Source organism: Toxotes jaculatrix, chromosome 2 (genome assembly GCF_017976425.1).
Source record: "Toxotes jaculatrix isolate fToxJac2 chromosome 2, fToxJac2.pri, whole genome shotgun sequence".
Lineage (NCBI taxonomy): Eukaryota > Metazoa > Chordata > Actinopteri > Toxotidae > Toxotes > Toxotes jaculatrix.
Window position 1 is genome coordinate 23535154 of NC_054395.1, and position 15358 is coordinate 23550511.

General features: G+C 40.4%; 1 protein-coding gene across 1 annotated transcript in view; it reads right to left on the minus strand.

Moving 5' to 3' along the window:
• Nucleotides 1-13286, minus strand: part of LOC121193156 (acid-sensing ion channel 1-like) — a 39585-nt gene extending 26299 nt beyond the window's left edge. The window contains 2 exon segments of the mRNA XM_041055343.1: nt 8106-8301; nt 12462-13286. Coding sequence (XP_040911277.1) covers nt 8106-8301; nt 12462-12823 — 558 coding nt within the window. The 5' untranslated portion in view covers nt 12824-13286.
• Between the last annotated feature and the right edge of the window lie 2072 nt (nt 13287-15358).

Below are 15358 nucleotides of genomic sequence, written 5' to 3' on the forward strand. Positions count from 1 at the left end.
AGACTTGTAATTTAAAATGGCTGGTGAGTTGTATGCATGATGATACATGAGGGTTTAACCCGTAGGGATGTAAGGGAGGTGAATGTTTATTAAAGTTCCTGTTTTAAAATACGCTCGATAAATTTGCATTAGCGCGCTCCTGCTGTGTTTGGCAGTCTCACTGCTGACAGATGGCTTTCGTGTGCAGGATTACTCTCCATTATGAGCCCTGAGTATTCACCTGCTGATCTAGGTAATGTGGTTACTCTGCCCCTCAATCAGTCTTTGAGGGTGGTCAGCACTAAATACCCCTCGTTCAGCACTGTGGGGCAAATATTCCTTTAATCTTCTTTAAGTGTGTTAATATGTTTATCACAGTGGTCTTGTGGGATGTGGTAAAACATTTGACGGGCTGTTTCAGTGATTTCCTGTGCTCTTAATTTCTACACCTATGCTCTCTTTATCAAGATTTGTTTTTTTTTGTTGTTTTTTTCCTCTTTTTTTAGTTTAGTTTTTTTAAAACTCAAGGCTCCTGAATCAGGGAGTGAAAAGCGGATGTCATGGGAGCAAAGAGAACAAAGGGCATAAGGGAGGGAGGGAAAGAGAGATAGAAAGAAGAGGAGAGAGCATGACATGAAAACATAATGAGGATTGTCATACCCATGGGGGCTGATGTGAAGAACGCACTGCGCAGGGGTTGAGACGAAGGAAGAATGCAGAAAATTGCCTGAGAGGAAGGGGGTGGTGAGGATAAACACTGTGACCAGGAGGTGACATAACTTTGCTAACTCAGCGCAGGAGAATGTGACAGGTTCAGGAGCCGGTATGTGGAGCGCAGCTGTGCTGACCCACAAGCCGCTGGGCGGTGTGGGTGGTGGCTGTGCTTCACATCTGTCACTTCAGGCCACAAAACCCAGAGGAAATGCAAGCCTAAGTATATTCTTGCCAAGGGAGAGATGGGCTGTTATCCCTCCAGGAGCCTGGTTCTTTTCCAGCTCCCAGCATGGCTGGAGTTGTCAGAGAAATCTGAGCTCATTGTCACCCTCTGGGCTGCTTTTAGCGAGTTCAGGTTGGGGCTAAAGACCATTACTACACAAGTTTAACAGCAAACTGGAAATCAGACATGAAAGCGCACTGGCCGTGTTTGCAAGTACAATCCTGCTCTCTAATGAAAACATCACAGTGGAGAAATGAAACTGTAGTTGGGATTTCAAGGGGGCACAGTGGTGGTTTTGTATGTTTTATTCTACCCTTAGAGAATATATTTTACATTACTGCTCACCATTTTCCAAAGAATATTGCACATTTTAGATTTCCCAGCTTACAGACAGCCACTGGCTTTCAGTTCATGCCAGCACAGTTGGAAAATAGACTTCAACCTGCTTTAGAAAAGTCACCAGCATGTATTTATTTATTGCCAGAGTCGCTTTATCTCTGCTGCATTACGCAACTGTGAACAGTGACTGCTTTAAAAAGTGCAATGCATTGGGCATTGGTCGTTAGCAGTGTAATTAAGATATACAGGATTTATGTTGAACAGACTAAAATGTGCTCCTTTAAGGGTTACATAACTGTCTCCCCTCAATGGACTTTATTCATACATTCACAGCCGCGCAGCTTGCAAATGATAAAATGATATAAAATGCAGTGATTCTCATACCACCGAGCTGTCTCTTCTCTTCTTTGAGGCACAGCATGTCTAACATTTTGTCTTCAGAATCTAGAAATGCATATTGCCTTCCTGAGACATGGCAGGAGCGATCAGAGTACAGAAATTACAACACAACTGTTATGACAGCAGTGTGCTGGTAGCTTCGCAAACACACATCTATTCCCCGGGTAGAGCTGTCAGAGCCAGAGTTTGACAAACAGAAAAGGGGCTGAGCATCAGACCAAGGGAGGGACTCTCGCTTCGTTCTCCTTTGCTGGAGTTCACTGGTGAGTGGGTTTTTAAATAAGCCTCTGAGTCCAATTAGCAATGATGATTCTCCTCAACTGCCGAAGAGCAGAAGGGGAGCCCTTGGTGCCTTTGATAACTCAGTAATAACTGCTGGAGCCATTTATCCATTTCTCTAAGTGTTTTTTGTCATGTCTGAGTGAAGGAACACAATAACTTTCCACATGAGTCTGATTGGTCTTCTGTTCTCATCTCTTATAAATTTAACAATTAACCTGGCGATATCATGCAAAAAAATTGTGGTAAAGAAAACACAGCATCAGCAGTTCTCTTGCTTTGAAGCTATAATGTGGTATAATGTGTTAGACATTTTGGGAATTTTACCTTCTGGCAGAGAGTTAAGAGAAAGGACCGATACCACGCTGTTTAATCTGTACAAAAGCCACAGAGTAATAACAAGAATTTGTGTTTTTTTCAGGTTATCTGTCAAACTATTTCTTGGATATGAAACCAGCTGAGACTCCAGGAACTTACTGGGCGTGGCCAAGAAATAGTCCGACACATAACCCCATGTAAAATGGTAAATTGTAAGTTGTCCAAAAAAAAAGAGAAAATCTGTTTTTGGATATTGTTTTAGGGGGCAGCGGGGGATTTAACTTTGTTGAACTATTCAAACTAATGCTGTATTTAATTCCCTTTTTGGGTAACTGTTCATCACACTGACATATCACTTAACGCTACCTCAGCTGAGGAGGAAATATTAGCTGAGAAGATGCAGAAAAATGAACTGGTACATTTATAATTCTCTGACAGGATATGACAGGGTACTGTCAACTTTCTGTATGTGCCATCAATTGGAAAATTCTACCCTGGAGGCATCTTAACAGATGCAGAATCACTCTTTTGTTTTCCACATTGTACAGTATGATTTAAAAAAAAAAAAAAGAAAGAAGTGATAGTGTCAATTCAGTTGAGTACTGAATCTGTATTCTTATCACAAACGGCCTGAAGTAGTTTCTTATCAGCCTTTTTTTTTTCTTTTGATCTTTTCACAAAGAAAAGTCAGTTGGGATATACCTCTTTCCTTATTCATCAAGCACTTTGCAATGAAACAATGAAAAGATTAACAATGCAATGCATCAAAGACGGTCTTCAAAGGAAGTGCATTTTCCAGTTTTCTGGAGCTGTGCGGTGATGTAGATAACAAAGGGAAGTTGAGAGGAGAGAAATAAAGGCCTTAAACCTCTCCAGGGGAAACACCTCTCTGCTGCCACTATGTTCTGGCCAAAAGCAATTTCCTGAGCACCACACACTGCTCTTCAAAGAGAAGAGAAATTGCTCTATCACACTAGACATAGTAGAAAGTTGTGAAGAGGTGGGAGTGGGATGGGGTGGGGTTGGGGTACAGTTTGAGAAACAGTCTTGGAGCTACATAAATTAACTACTACATAAATTATCCATCCCCTTCAAATTAGAAGAAAACATGGAAAGGTCAATAAGATGCTTGAGTGGGTGTTAGGACTAGAGACCCGCACACACACACACACGCACACAAACAACTATTTACACGCTTAATATGTGTGCATTTCATATTCCAGTGCTGAAATGAATTATTGAGGCAGCACTAACCAAATGTTTGGGAGCACAACCAGAAGGCTGTCTCGTATCCTATCAGGGAAAAGTCATGATGCAATGTTTGGGTTTAGGAGAAGGGCACTCTGCTCGGCCAACAACTACTGCATCATTAAAGTGCCACAGAACCATAATCTTCACCACTAAGTTCAAGGGTCTGTTTGTTCGGGGAATTCAATATTTTCTCTTCTTACTCTGAGGAGAACAAACTAATTAAAGGCCCTGTTATGTTTCTGTGTGCAGTGTGAAGGTAAGCTGAAAGGCAATCTCAGCCTATGTTATCTTAATGTCTTTTTTCACTGCAAACATTTTCACTTGTCATAGTAGGAAAAACACAAACAATGGCTCCATACTGGTGTCCCAGCAAGTCACAACACCGTGACTGTGAGAGAGCATACACTACACAACAGGTTCCTGAACCTGAAGCAGGTAAATGGAATCTGGCTTTGTAAAGATTTGCAGAGTCTATCAGTTCAAAAGTTTAGGAGCCACAGCCTCAACTGCAGAGTCTGCTTTAGTTTTGAGGCTAACCTCATTTGAACTCATGATTCGCACTGAATAGCCGTTTCATTTCCCCTCATTCATTCATTCATTTATTATTGTTTTACTGTTTTATTTTTGAATAACTGAACATATCGCAGAAGTGGGTGGGCGAATTTAGAGGTCTGCAACCAACAAGCCCCTGGGGTCGGTTTCACAAAGACAGACCTTGACTACGGCTTAAGTGGGATTTATACTCCTTCCGAACTGCATGTCGGATGTCCTCGGGTACCCACTCCCCCTACTCTTTTCCAACAGATTTGCGTCTGAATGTTTCAATGACTTTCTGAAACCAGCAGTCAGGCAGGAGTCAGGTATTGTACTTTTCCTCTCTCTTTTTTTCTCTTCTTACTGAACTATTTGTGGCACTTTTCATGTGAACAACCCAGTGCAACGTCTTCCTGGGGAGACTGTCTGAAATTGCCTGGCCCTTCTGAACAACTACAAACACATTTGATTTCCTATGAAGCTGGACAGCGAGTGTTGAGAACTAGGTCTGAGAGACCACACAGCAGCTGTTAGGTGAAGAGTCAGACCTCAAAGGGATATTGAAATTCATCAGTTGCACAAAGCTATCTACTTCTTGACTTGACAGCCTCAAGTTGTTCTTCTTTCTGGGTAAACTCAGACTTGCTGTGGCAGTGTCAGAAAATCTATCCCTGTTTACTAAGTACTGTCATTTAGTTTGAGTGACTAAATTCTGAGCATGTAAATATATTCACTACAAATTGACCTTGAATAACACAATGGTAGGAAAAAAAGTACTTTCTGCTAACAATCCCACAATGCAATGCACTGCATTTCATAGGTGTGTCACAGTCACTGCTTCAGTCCTGTTTATTTTGCCCATTCTGCATCTGTCCCTACCTTCAGTCACGTTCTCACCTCCCCAGGCCCCCGTATTTCTATGGATATGTCCAATCCCTTCCATTCACCACCTGACCACCAGATGCCCTCGGACTTTCCCAGCAGTCCCCATTACCTGACTCCCCCACCTGCTCACACGTTCCTCATTACCCAATCACCCCCTCAGTACTCATACTGGACTTTTCTACCTGCTCCCTGCCAGATTGTCAGTGTTGCTTTCTGCCTTTGCATTCCACCCACCTGTCTCTGAACCAGGATCTGAAATCTGAACCTGCACCTTCTTCCTGCCCCATTCACATGTCTGGTCGTCTGCATTTGGGTCCTTTTCCGTGCTGCCGTGTATCTACTCTGTGGCTAGATGCAAAATTTACCATTGTGCGACTCAACAGCGGCCAGTGATGACGTGAAATGTTGATGATTTTTGTAGGCTTCTGAAAACTTCATTTACTGCTCATTATAGACCATTGAGAGTCCATTATATAGGGAGCAGCGAATGAGGGAGCAAGAGGGTGATTTCAGATACAAATATGGCTGACTCAGCAACTGCCTCAAACTTTGGAGCTCCCTTTACTTCAGCACAAAAGTTTTGCCTTCTGTAATAATTCGAAAGCTACATGGAGTTTTTACCAGGGGAAAAAGGTGTTACAAATGGAAAAGAAAAAAAAACTTCCCTGACTAATGTATATTTCCATGGGGTTACTGTGGTGTCTAAAAACTCTTTCTCTTCTCATTACTTGATTACTTGCTCTGATGTTAACACTAGTCTTTAGCCTTGGGGGAAGGCTGGCTAACGTTTTAGGCCCAGAATATATTTAAATATGTTAAAATATTACTAGACTTGAGAACTTCACTGTCAACATATCCATATCCAACTACACAGTGGGGGTAAAATTTAGTTTCTCTGTGGCCAGTGGTGCCACAGTTTACATTTAAGTGCAAAACAAGACAGTCAGAGTGTGAAGGGATAACATAAGGTGTGAAGACAGAAAAGAAAACAAGCACCAAAAAAACAAGACAAAGCAGAGGAAAAGTCAGTGTAAAAATGTAGAATGTAAATATTGTAAACAACTCACTGTTTCTAAACATTGGCCTATGAGGCAGAGTGGTTGCGAGTCGTCCTGATCAGAAGACCTCAGAGACTGACAGATGATTCACTAATATAATCAGGGCTCTAAAAGTGATCACAAGAATCCTGAATTCAACTCTTAAATTTGAAAAGGAGGGATAGTAAAGAAATCAAAACAGCTCAGAGTTGCTACTCGCTGCCAGAGACACATCTGATAAATGAGGTACTCTACACTAATCTGGCTGCTTCAAACAGCTTGCAGAGACATAAAAAAGGCATCCAGTAGTCTTGCTTCACTGGGTTCAGAGGAGAAACAGTAAAATTGCCCAGCAGAAATATCATCTCAAAGCTGCTTCACTGCAGCTGCTACAGTAAGTGGCAGTGTGTCGAGCTCCTCTTTGGTTTTATTGTGAATGAATGTGTGCATTAATGTTTACCACCAAAAATAAATCTCTTAGCCTGACACATACAAGCTTGTTTTTAGTCAACTTTTCTGGCCAAATCATGGTAAAAAAACAAACAAAATCCAATGCCACACAGTTCACACACCTTTGTGGACAACTTCCTCCACAACACAACAGATGTCCACTGAAGATAAACGGGAATCTTCTTAGGGGAAAACTACCATAAAACTTAATCCAATCTATTCAGTGAGGCTGCTGCGTGGAATGATCAATGTTCAGCTCCTAATTAAAAAGCACGTCAGATGCCAGTGAATGTTGGCAACTGTGTCTGGGTGCGCCAGCAGCAACAGCAGGGTTTTATGGCAGAGGCATTACAGCCAGGGAGCTCTACTTTTTTTGCTGCAGGGAAAACTCACTTGTGCATCAGTCAGTCACATATATATAATGTCAGTGGACTGTTTCAATATATTTCTCTGACCAGCTCCACTGCATTATTCCACATCTCTTCTCCACAAGGGTTTAAATTCAAAGGACACTGCTGTACAATGCCACCCCTCCCCTGTTTTGAAGCAGAAAATAATAAGAATGAAAAGATGAAAAGGTAGATGTAAACATTTACACAGAGCCGTGGGGATTCATCTAAATAAATAAAAAGCTCAAAACAGTGTTTGATCATAAATTTTAACAAGAACTTGTCGGCACAAATTCAAAACATTTTATACGCAGACTGATATACACACCGCTACGTGATCATCACTCAACAAGAAAAAGAAATAATCAATGATAGAAGTGCAAATTTGACGCTGCACTCTAAATGTCTGTCTATACTTCTGGGAATAAAAGACATAAACACGCATATAACTACTATGTACTGTGACAGATTTTAACCAGAGAAGGTTTCGATTCAAACCAGCAGCATCCACAGAAAAAAAAACACAGCAGGTGTCGTCAGGTCAGAGAACTACATACTTTTCCTTCGGTTCACTCAGAGGTTTGCTCTTTGTTTGCTGTGGGGGGTTTATCATTCTTTAACCCACTATAAATAGATCCTATGACTTTACACATAGGTGTTTTCTACACTCTACTATTCAAATGTCAGATCAAAAGCCCTGTGTGCTTTAAAAATGACCATTTTAAAAATGGTGATATTCTGTATTTTTTCTTATTGTAAAAAAATGTTGTTTCTAGTAAAGATTCATCAAACAGGAGAAAGTTGCATATTTGTTAGGGACTAATTTGGTTTTCAAACTTGAGCTAAAATTAAAATTTACTTTTGCTAAGAATCAATAGTATATCCCTAGTGTTTGATGGGAAAACAAGCTACTACAAAGAGAGTGTGTTTGGATTATATCGGCAAATGATGAAGACTCAACATTATCCAGCTTTTTGTAATATGATTTATGTTTAGTGAGTTTGTTTGTCATTGCAAACTCCTTCTTGGCGTGAAAAAAAGCGAATAAGTGTGTTTCCCAAAATAAGCTTTCCCAAAGCTTAAATGAACACAATAACTACAGCATTATGATCATTTATATTTACAGAAACAGAAAGCCAGATTGTGGTCTTGACTCTGTTTTGTCCAAATATGCAGTTGCTTTTTAACTTAACAGAATTCATGGTTTGTTTTGGTCACTTTTAATCAGATTTGTCGACAATGATGAAAACAGAATATCATTACACTTATCCTTTCATCACGATCAAATCTTCCTTGGAGGCGACTTACCACTTTGAAGTCCTCCGCTCTGCATTCGGTGCCGTGAAAGTGGCAGGAGAGCAGCATATCGTTGATGTCGTGACCGGTGCGGTCGTAAAATTCACGCATGTTGAAAGGTCGCGGCTTGAAATTATGAAAGTCGGCTTTGACCTTCAGGCTCTCCAGGACGCTCTCCTCTACAAGGTGAATGTCCCTGATCTCATACCTGCACAGACAAACAGAAGGAAAACAAGAAGTCAAAGGAATATCTAATACGTTTCTAAATACAAAGTTTATGCCCTGTAGTTCGGTATGGGTTGATGACTTTCCTTTAACAGTGCGTCTTCAGAGTATAATAACTGGCAGACTTCATAAAAAGTGAATTTCAGACTTTAAACATTTTTGCACACTTCAGGAAGGTTTATGAGTCTTCATCAGTGAACTTTTCAACCAGAGTTGAAAAACACAGTCCAGAATGAATCAAATGGGACAGAAAACAGACAGTAAAAATGTACAAGATGGTTTTTTTTCTGTGGCATTTTCTGGCTCTGAAGTGATAGCACTACCAGAGTGTAACACTTTATTGTACAGTATATAATAAAGTTCAGACAAGAGCTGTAAGGGCCCATAAACCCACTCGTCCATTTACTGTCGATGCAACAGCTTCAGGCTACACAGTATTTCAGCTCGAGTCTCACTTATCTGGATTCACACTTAGGAGAAAAATCAGTTTGTTGATTGGATATTTTTGGTCATGAGGACACAACACTGGTATATGGTATTTTTTTTAAGTTGACATGGTGAATTGAGAGCAAACTGTTGCTTATTTACACATCTAGCAGCTATGGTGCAACGTTAGCCTGGAGAATGAAAGTCCAACATTCACCCTCTTTTAATTCCTGTTTTTGGTTTTGGCTAACTCCTGAGCAAAATATCGGACTCTTTGGTAGCTAAATGTGTCACTATGCTCACCAGCTAGTTGCCATCTACTGTATGCCTGGTTCCTGTTTGGTGCTGTGCTGGTACTACACAGTGGATTTTTAGAGCTTTTACACTGAACGTGTGAAAACAGTAAAGCTGCGGCTGGAGCTGCAGATTCAAATCGTGAACAACATGTTCATCACTGCAAGTGACTCCTTTCACACCGTCACATAGTTTTCACATTGTCATTTGACACATTGTTAGAGTAAAAAATGTAGATTATGGTCATTTTAAACTACTTAGCAAATGCTAGCACACTAACGCACTATATGGTAAAGATGGTTAGCATCATACCCGCTACAAATCAACATGTTAGCAAGCATGTTAGCATGGCTGTAGGCTGTTAGACTTGCTGGTGTATCATTTACTGATATCTTTACATGCAACTGCATGCTTTGCATTTCATATCTGGCATCCATACCTAACATACAGTGTGTTGTGTCAGGTCCATATTTTTGATATTGTAATGTTGAGACCTTATTCTGATTTTACAGTAGATCATGGATTACAGTGAAGGGAACTTATTAGATTGTTTAATGAAATGAACAATTAATTCTTCCTCATATTGCATCTCATCCTCATCACTAATTATAGCTTATCTGATTTTCGTGGTAATATCTTGTGCAAGCACCGAACGCGATGCCCCAGATATCACCACATTACTGATGGCTTGGTATGCAGTCGCATTTCTGTGATATTTCATTTTGTCTGTATCACCAACCACTGTCTTTTTTCTCAAAATACATAGAGAATAAAGGCCTGAGAGTGACTGAGTGGGGAGCCAGTCAACCCACATCACACGCAGCATTATCAGTGGCGCTGGGAAATTTCCTTTTATTTAATGGAGCTCACAAAAATCTGACCATGCTGCCTTGTATTAAAAAGAGAGCAGAATAGCTTTAAATGCGCCTGCTCTCTACCCTTGCTGTGATCTCCCACTGTGCTATTATTAAAAATGTCACCATTTTAATGGACTCACCAAAGAGCAGATTGCTTTGAGTTTTTTTCTGAACACTGCCTCAAATGAAAGGCCTTTTAGAAATTTCTCATATGAATGTAGCTGCTGTTATGTGAATATGGTCTCTTATGTGTAACATAGTATTAATACGCCCCATGTGTTTTATGTATTACATGAATAAGAATGAAATCCAGCGGTTTACATTGTTTAAACAATGGCTGGTAGTGTATGACATATAATTACGGGATCATAGTTACACATTACACTATTAAATTTCTTTTAAAACTTAGAACAAGGTGCAGTGAACCTTTTGTTTTTCATTTTCTTGAGGGCAAAGCACCATTTGAATAGTTTAGCTGAAATCTTCCAAACATTAAATCAATAATAACTAGTCTCATTCAGGTTTAAAAATGAGTTCATGGATTTCTTTTTTTCCCCCCATTATGGCAGAGGCGGAGAGTCTTTTTGTTTGATTGAAAGAGAACTTAATTGAAGAGAGGCATTCACTCCCCACTGTTTGTGTAGTGGACAAACCTGCCAAGAAGGCACTTATGAGATAAAATCCCATGAGAATGAGCCGACGGGATCGGCGAAGGCTGACACTTCAGCATGTGTGTAGCTTAAATATCATGCCACAAGACATTTCCCAGACCAGTGACTCCAAACATGGGAAGTGGGCGGAGAATGGTCTTAAATGGATTTCATGCCACAAGCACTTTCATTTCTGGCCGGGGGTGTAACAGCTAAGTGTGCCGTTGCATCGCCTCTCTATCTTGCCAAGGGAGGTAGGATAATGAGCACTAAATCTACTTCAGTGTGTAAGAGTTGAGATGAGTACATGCAGAAGGAAACTTCGAAGGAATATCAGACCCCCTTTACGCTTCGGTCTCCAACTTTGAAAAGTCTTGCCTCTGAACCCCTGCCTGGAGATGTGAGATCAGGAGATGTATTCATGAAAAAAAAAATCCAGATGGCAAGTGTTGATTATCAGTCACACCACCGTCACATGGAAAAATAAAATGCTAATTTTAGTGTTCAGTCCCAGATCTTCATTAAAGATTTAGGATAGAAGTTGGCTGTATACCCACATAAAAGTAAAACCACCAGAGGTCTTTAGAACTGTATGATGAGTCCTGTCCCCGATCTCTCTAACTGACAGCCTCACATCATTTGAGCTCTAAGCTTATATTTTTTAATGTCTTTAATCACTCAGATGACACACACACTGGTCAACAACTATCGTTAAATGTAGTGAATGACACTGGCTTGCTGATTATTTCTGTCTATTGCTGTCTCTTCTGACATTTGGACAATATTACAACACCACAGGGATAGCAACATGTTTATCAAACAGCTTCCAAAGTCACAGTCTTTCTCTTCATTTGTCTGAGAGCTTTCTTCTGTCTCTGTGCATGATCTTTATCACTGAAAATGTGTTACTCATTCAAAACTTTTTTTTTAGTATGGCAACTATCGAGACAAGTCTCTGACAGATCAGAAACAAGTGGATTTAACGTACAGAAGTGGGGCCTTTTTTGCAGCTTTGCTGAAAATGTGGACACATCAGAACTTAAATGTACAAAAGCAAAAATACCCAGAACATCTGCCATTTCACTTGTAATCAAAGGAAGCAGATTCTCCACATCATTCCCTCCTGTGCAGTGCAGTACATGCTGTTGCCAGCTGCAGTATCCAGAGCCTTCAGCTGAGCCGACAGGACGGCTGGAGTTTTCTGATTATCGTGCCTCAGTTACTTCAAGCCTTACAAGCCTGCTCTCCAAGCAATGAATGACTCAACAAGATAGAAACTATTAGAGCTTGTTGAGTGAGAGTGAGACACGTGTTACATGGTAAAAATACTCCATTGCAAGAAAGGTCCTGCATTGAACATATTATTTAAAGGTCTGTGATGTACTGAAGTTATCAACATGCAGAATATTGCCCCTGTGAGTGTTTTAGTGTTATTATTATTGCTGATGCATTAATGTATAAGCAGCATTTTAACATATCGGCATTTAAATGTTAATCTATTATAATACATCAAATTTTATTAGATCATTGAAGGTTTTGTATCAAAAACCATAATCTGCAAAGTTACTAGTAACTAAAACTGTCAGTGGAGTTAAAAGTACAACATTTCCTTCTGAACTATGATGGACTAGAATTATAAAGAGGCATCAAATGGAAATACTCATGTAAAGTAAAAGTACATCAACTGCAGCACTTGAGGAAATGTTGTTAGATGAATTCCACCATAAACAAATGCAATATTTAAACACTATCGTTTTATAGACAGACTGTTAAATGAAAAGGTGGAACGTCTATGAAAAATGATTAGATGTTAAAAGGAAATATAAAATACGTTTGATATAGGATAATAAGAGATATACCATAAAAATGCATTCTGGGCAACACTGCACACTTTTAAAAATGTGACTGTTGTATACCTCTGGTTGAGCAGGGCCAGCAGCTCCCCTGCGTGGTACAAGTCATTGCGCGTCACCCGACTGAAGCGAAACGCGTTCAGGTTGCAAAAGGTGACCGCGGGGAACGTCATGATCGGGGTCGTGACCTCGTCCAGTTTGGTGACGTGCGGGTACTCGAGGTAGAAGTGGATCCGGTCCACGCACACGTACAGCAAGAAGGTCAGGGAGCCCAGGAAAAACACAACCCACAGGCAGCGTTTGATGCAGAACCGCTCGTAGGTGAAGATGTGAGAGATTCCGTGCAGGGTCGAGCTGTGCGCAAAAACTTCTATGGGTGGAGGTTGATTTGAGTCCATTTCTTCGGTTTCCACTTTGAGATCCATTGTCACTGTGCAACAAGCTCCAAGCAGATTCAAAACACTCGCTGTTAAGAGAAACTGAGCCGATATTCATTCACCTGTGGCATAAACTGTCATTTTCCACGCGAACAGGTGCAAACGTGCAGATAACCACTGTCGGACTTGGTGCGGTTTGGTCGCCATCGCTCATGCACGCTGACAGAAGAACATTTCGAGCATCTGTCGCTCTTTGAAAAAGTCAGACGAGTAGGAATTGCGAGTTAAAGTAACGCATTTCACAAAGGCGGGCGTGCGAAGGCAGGGCGACTCTTCAAAGGCATGCATTACCAAGGTGTCAAAACGAGGGTCCATCACCACTGCGCTACAGTGATGTTTGGCAGGTTTCTCACTGGGTCGCAGGAAAGCAAAGGAAAAGAAGGATTGACAAAGTGTTTCATCAGCCTGCGAATTCGCTGGTCGATTGTAAGTCCAGTGGAGCAGGCATCATTCCTGCACGCCCGCAAGAGGAAACCCGGAGACCGAAGAGAGAAAGAAATCCTTTTGACACTTCAGCTCATTTATTAAGAGTTCCTCTGTAGCTGCGCTGCACGCACGTCCCCCTTTCAGGTCAGATCAGGGGGTTTTCTCTGGTTAGGAATCAGTAAACGTGTGTATGGGAGTCAGACGGTTGGTTGTTCTGGTCGGTGGTGAGTCGTGAGCTTTCGTCCGCTTTTTTTTTTTTTTTTTTTTTTGGTGTGTGTGTCTCTGGTCGCAGCAGCAGCAGCAGCAGCAGTCAACGAGAGAAGAGAGGAGAGCGGACTGACGCTCTGCTGTTCACCTGCGAGTTACAGAGGTTTCCCATACTCACTTCACAAGCCCGAGTAAAAGCAGAGAGGGAGAGTGAGTCAAAATGTGCAGCATGGAAAGCATCCTCCGGTAAAATGTGCTTCATTGGCGTGAGAGAAGAAAACAATCGCCAATTTTAGGTAAAGAACTAGAGAAGTATATCACCTCAAATAAACGAGGAAACACCTCGATGTTATATTTGGATCTAAACACAAAACCAACTGAACTGAGAAGGATATTAAAGGGGGGCTCCAGTATTTCAGCATTTTACTAAAATAAAGTTTGGGGTCTCACAAGAGGAAGATTTTTAAAAAAGGAAAGTCAAAAGTATTAGAGGCTGAGACATTAAGACTTTTAGCTTCTAGTACGAGTCAAGCTCAGAAAGCACTGGATCCTACATTTCCAATAATGCAACTCAAAGACAGCTTTGAACAACAACTACCTTGTGAACATACAGAAACTTCAACTCCCAGAATTTACCAGCACGTAGTTACATCATTGTAACTTGGTTTTGACCATATTCATAAAACTCACCATCGCTCGTCTCTAAAGTCAACACACAACACAACACACTGGTAGTAATATCAATTATCAACAAGTTGTTTTCTTTCATTACAATGTGTATAGTAATTTTCTTACGTGGTGTAGTATATTGCTCAGTGTATATATCACAAAAGTGTAATAATTTCTTCCTTACATTCTGAATTTATTTAATTCAAACTTGTATTTTAAAGAGAGGATGAGGACCTCATCACGTAAACTTGGATTAAGAACCCTATGTGTATACAAGAAGTGACTGCAACTCTCAAAACAAAGTCATTACCAGGCACTGAAAAAAAAAAGAATGATACTGTCTATGCCATGTTTAGATTGGACCATGAATAAACAATGGCGTTTAGTCCCCAGCTGACTGGCGTGAAAAATGGATCTGACTGTGCAACAAGGCTGAATCAAGCTTTGTTAATATGACTAAATATTTACTACATGTCATGAAAGATGCATAACCCACCTTGAATGCATCATCATGAAGAAAAAAATAAAAAAAACCTAATCTGGGACTAGTACATTTGCCACTGTGCCCAGAGGCTGTTCTCCTCTCAAATCCTGCATAAACAGCTATAACTAATACAGAAATGTGCATTCAGTTTTGAATATTTATGAAGCTTAAGCAAACTTCTCCCAAAGGTGTGTGACTGTGTGATTCTGTGTTAAATTAATTATGTTTCTCTTATATGTATAGGTTTGTGGTGCAATTTAACAGTCATTTACTCAGGTTCTCAAGGATTTTTAAATGATCTGAATAAGTCCTCCACTGCTGTTGTAGAATAATTAACACTTAAAATGATAGTCATGGATGGAAGAGACTGAAAGTGTCTACAAAGAGACACATAGTAACTACACAGAGACTTAAAATGATTGTAAAGAGATGCCAAAGAAATTTAAAGAGAGGCAAAATGACTTCAGAGTAATGGTTTGCAGAAAAAGAGGGGGTTGTAGGGCCTTTTGCATGTCAGTTTCTGTTGGTCTGTTGCCTCATAATCTACCCATGGATATTGCAAAAGCTACAGTTTGTTATCAGATTTGAAGTTTAAGTACTCAACAACAGTCCTAACCCATGCTGTGCTCACATTAAGCTGGCATTTAGTATGGATACCCATCACTTGTTTTTCATTCAAATGCTGAACATTAACTATGCCATACCAGTTTTGTCAAAGTTATTCAGAAATGAATGCA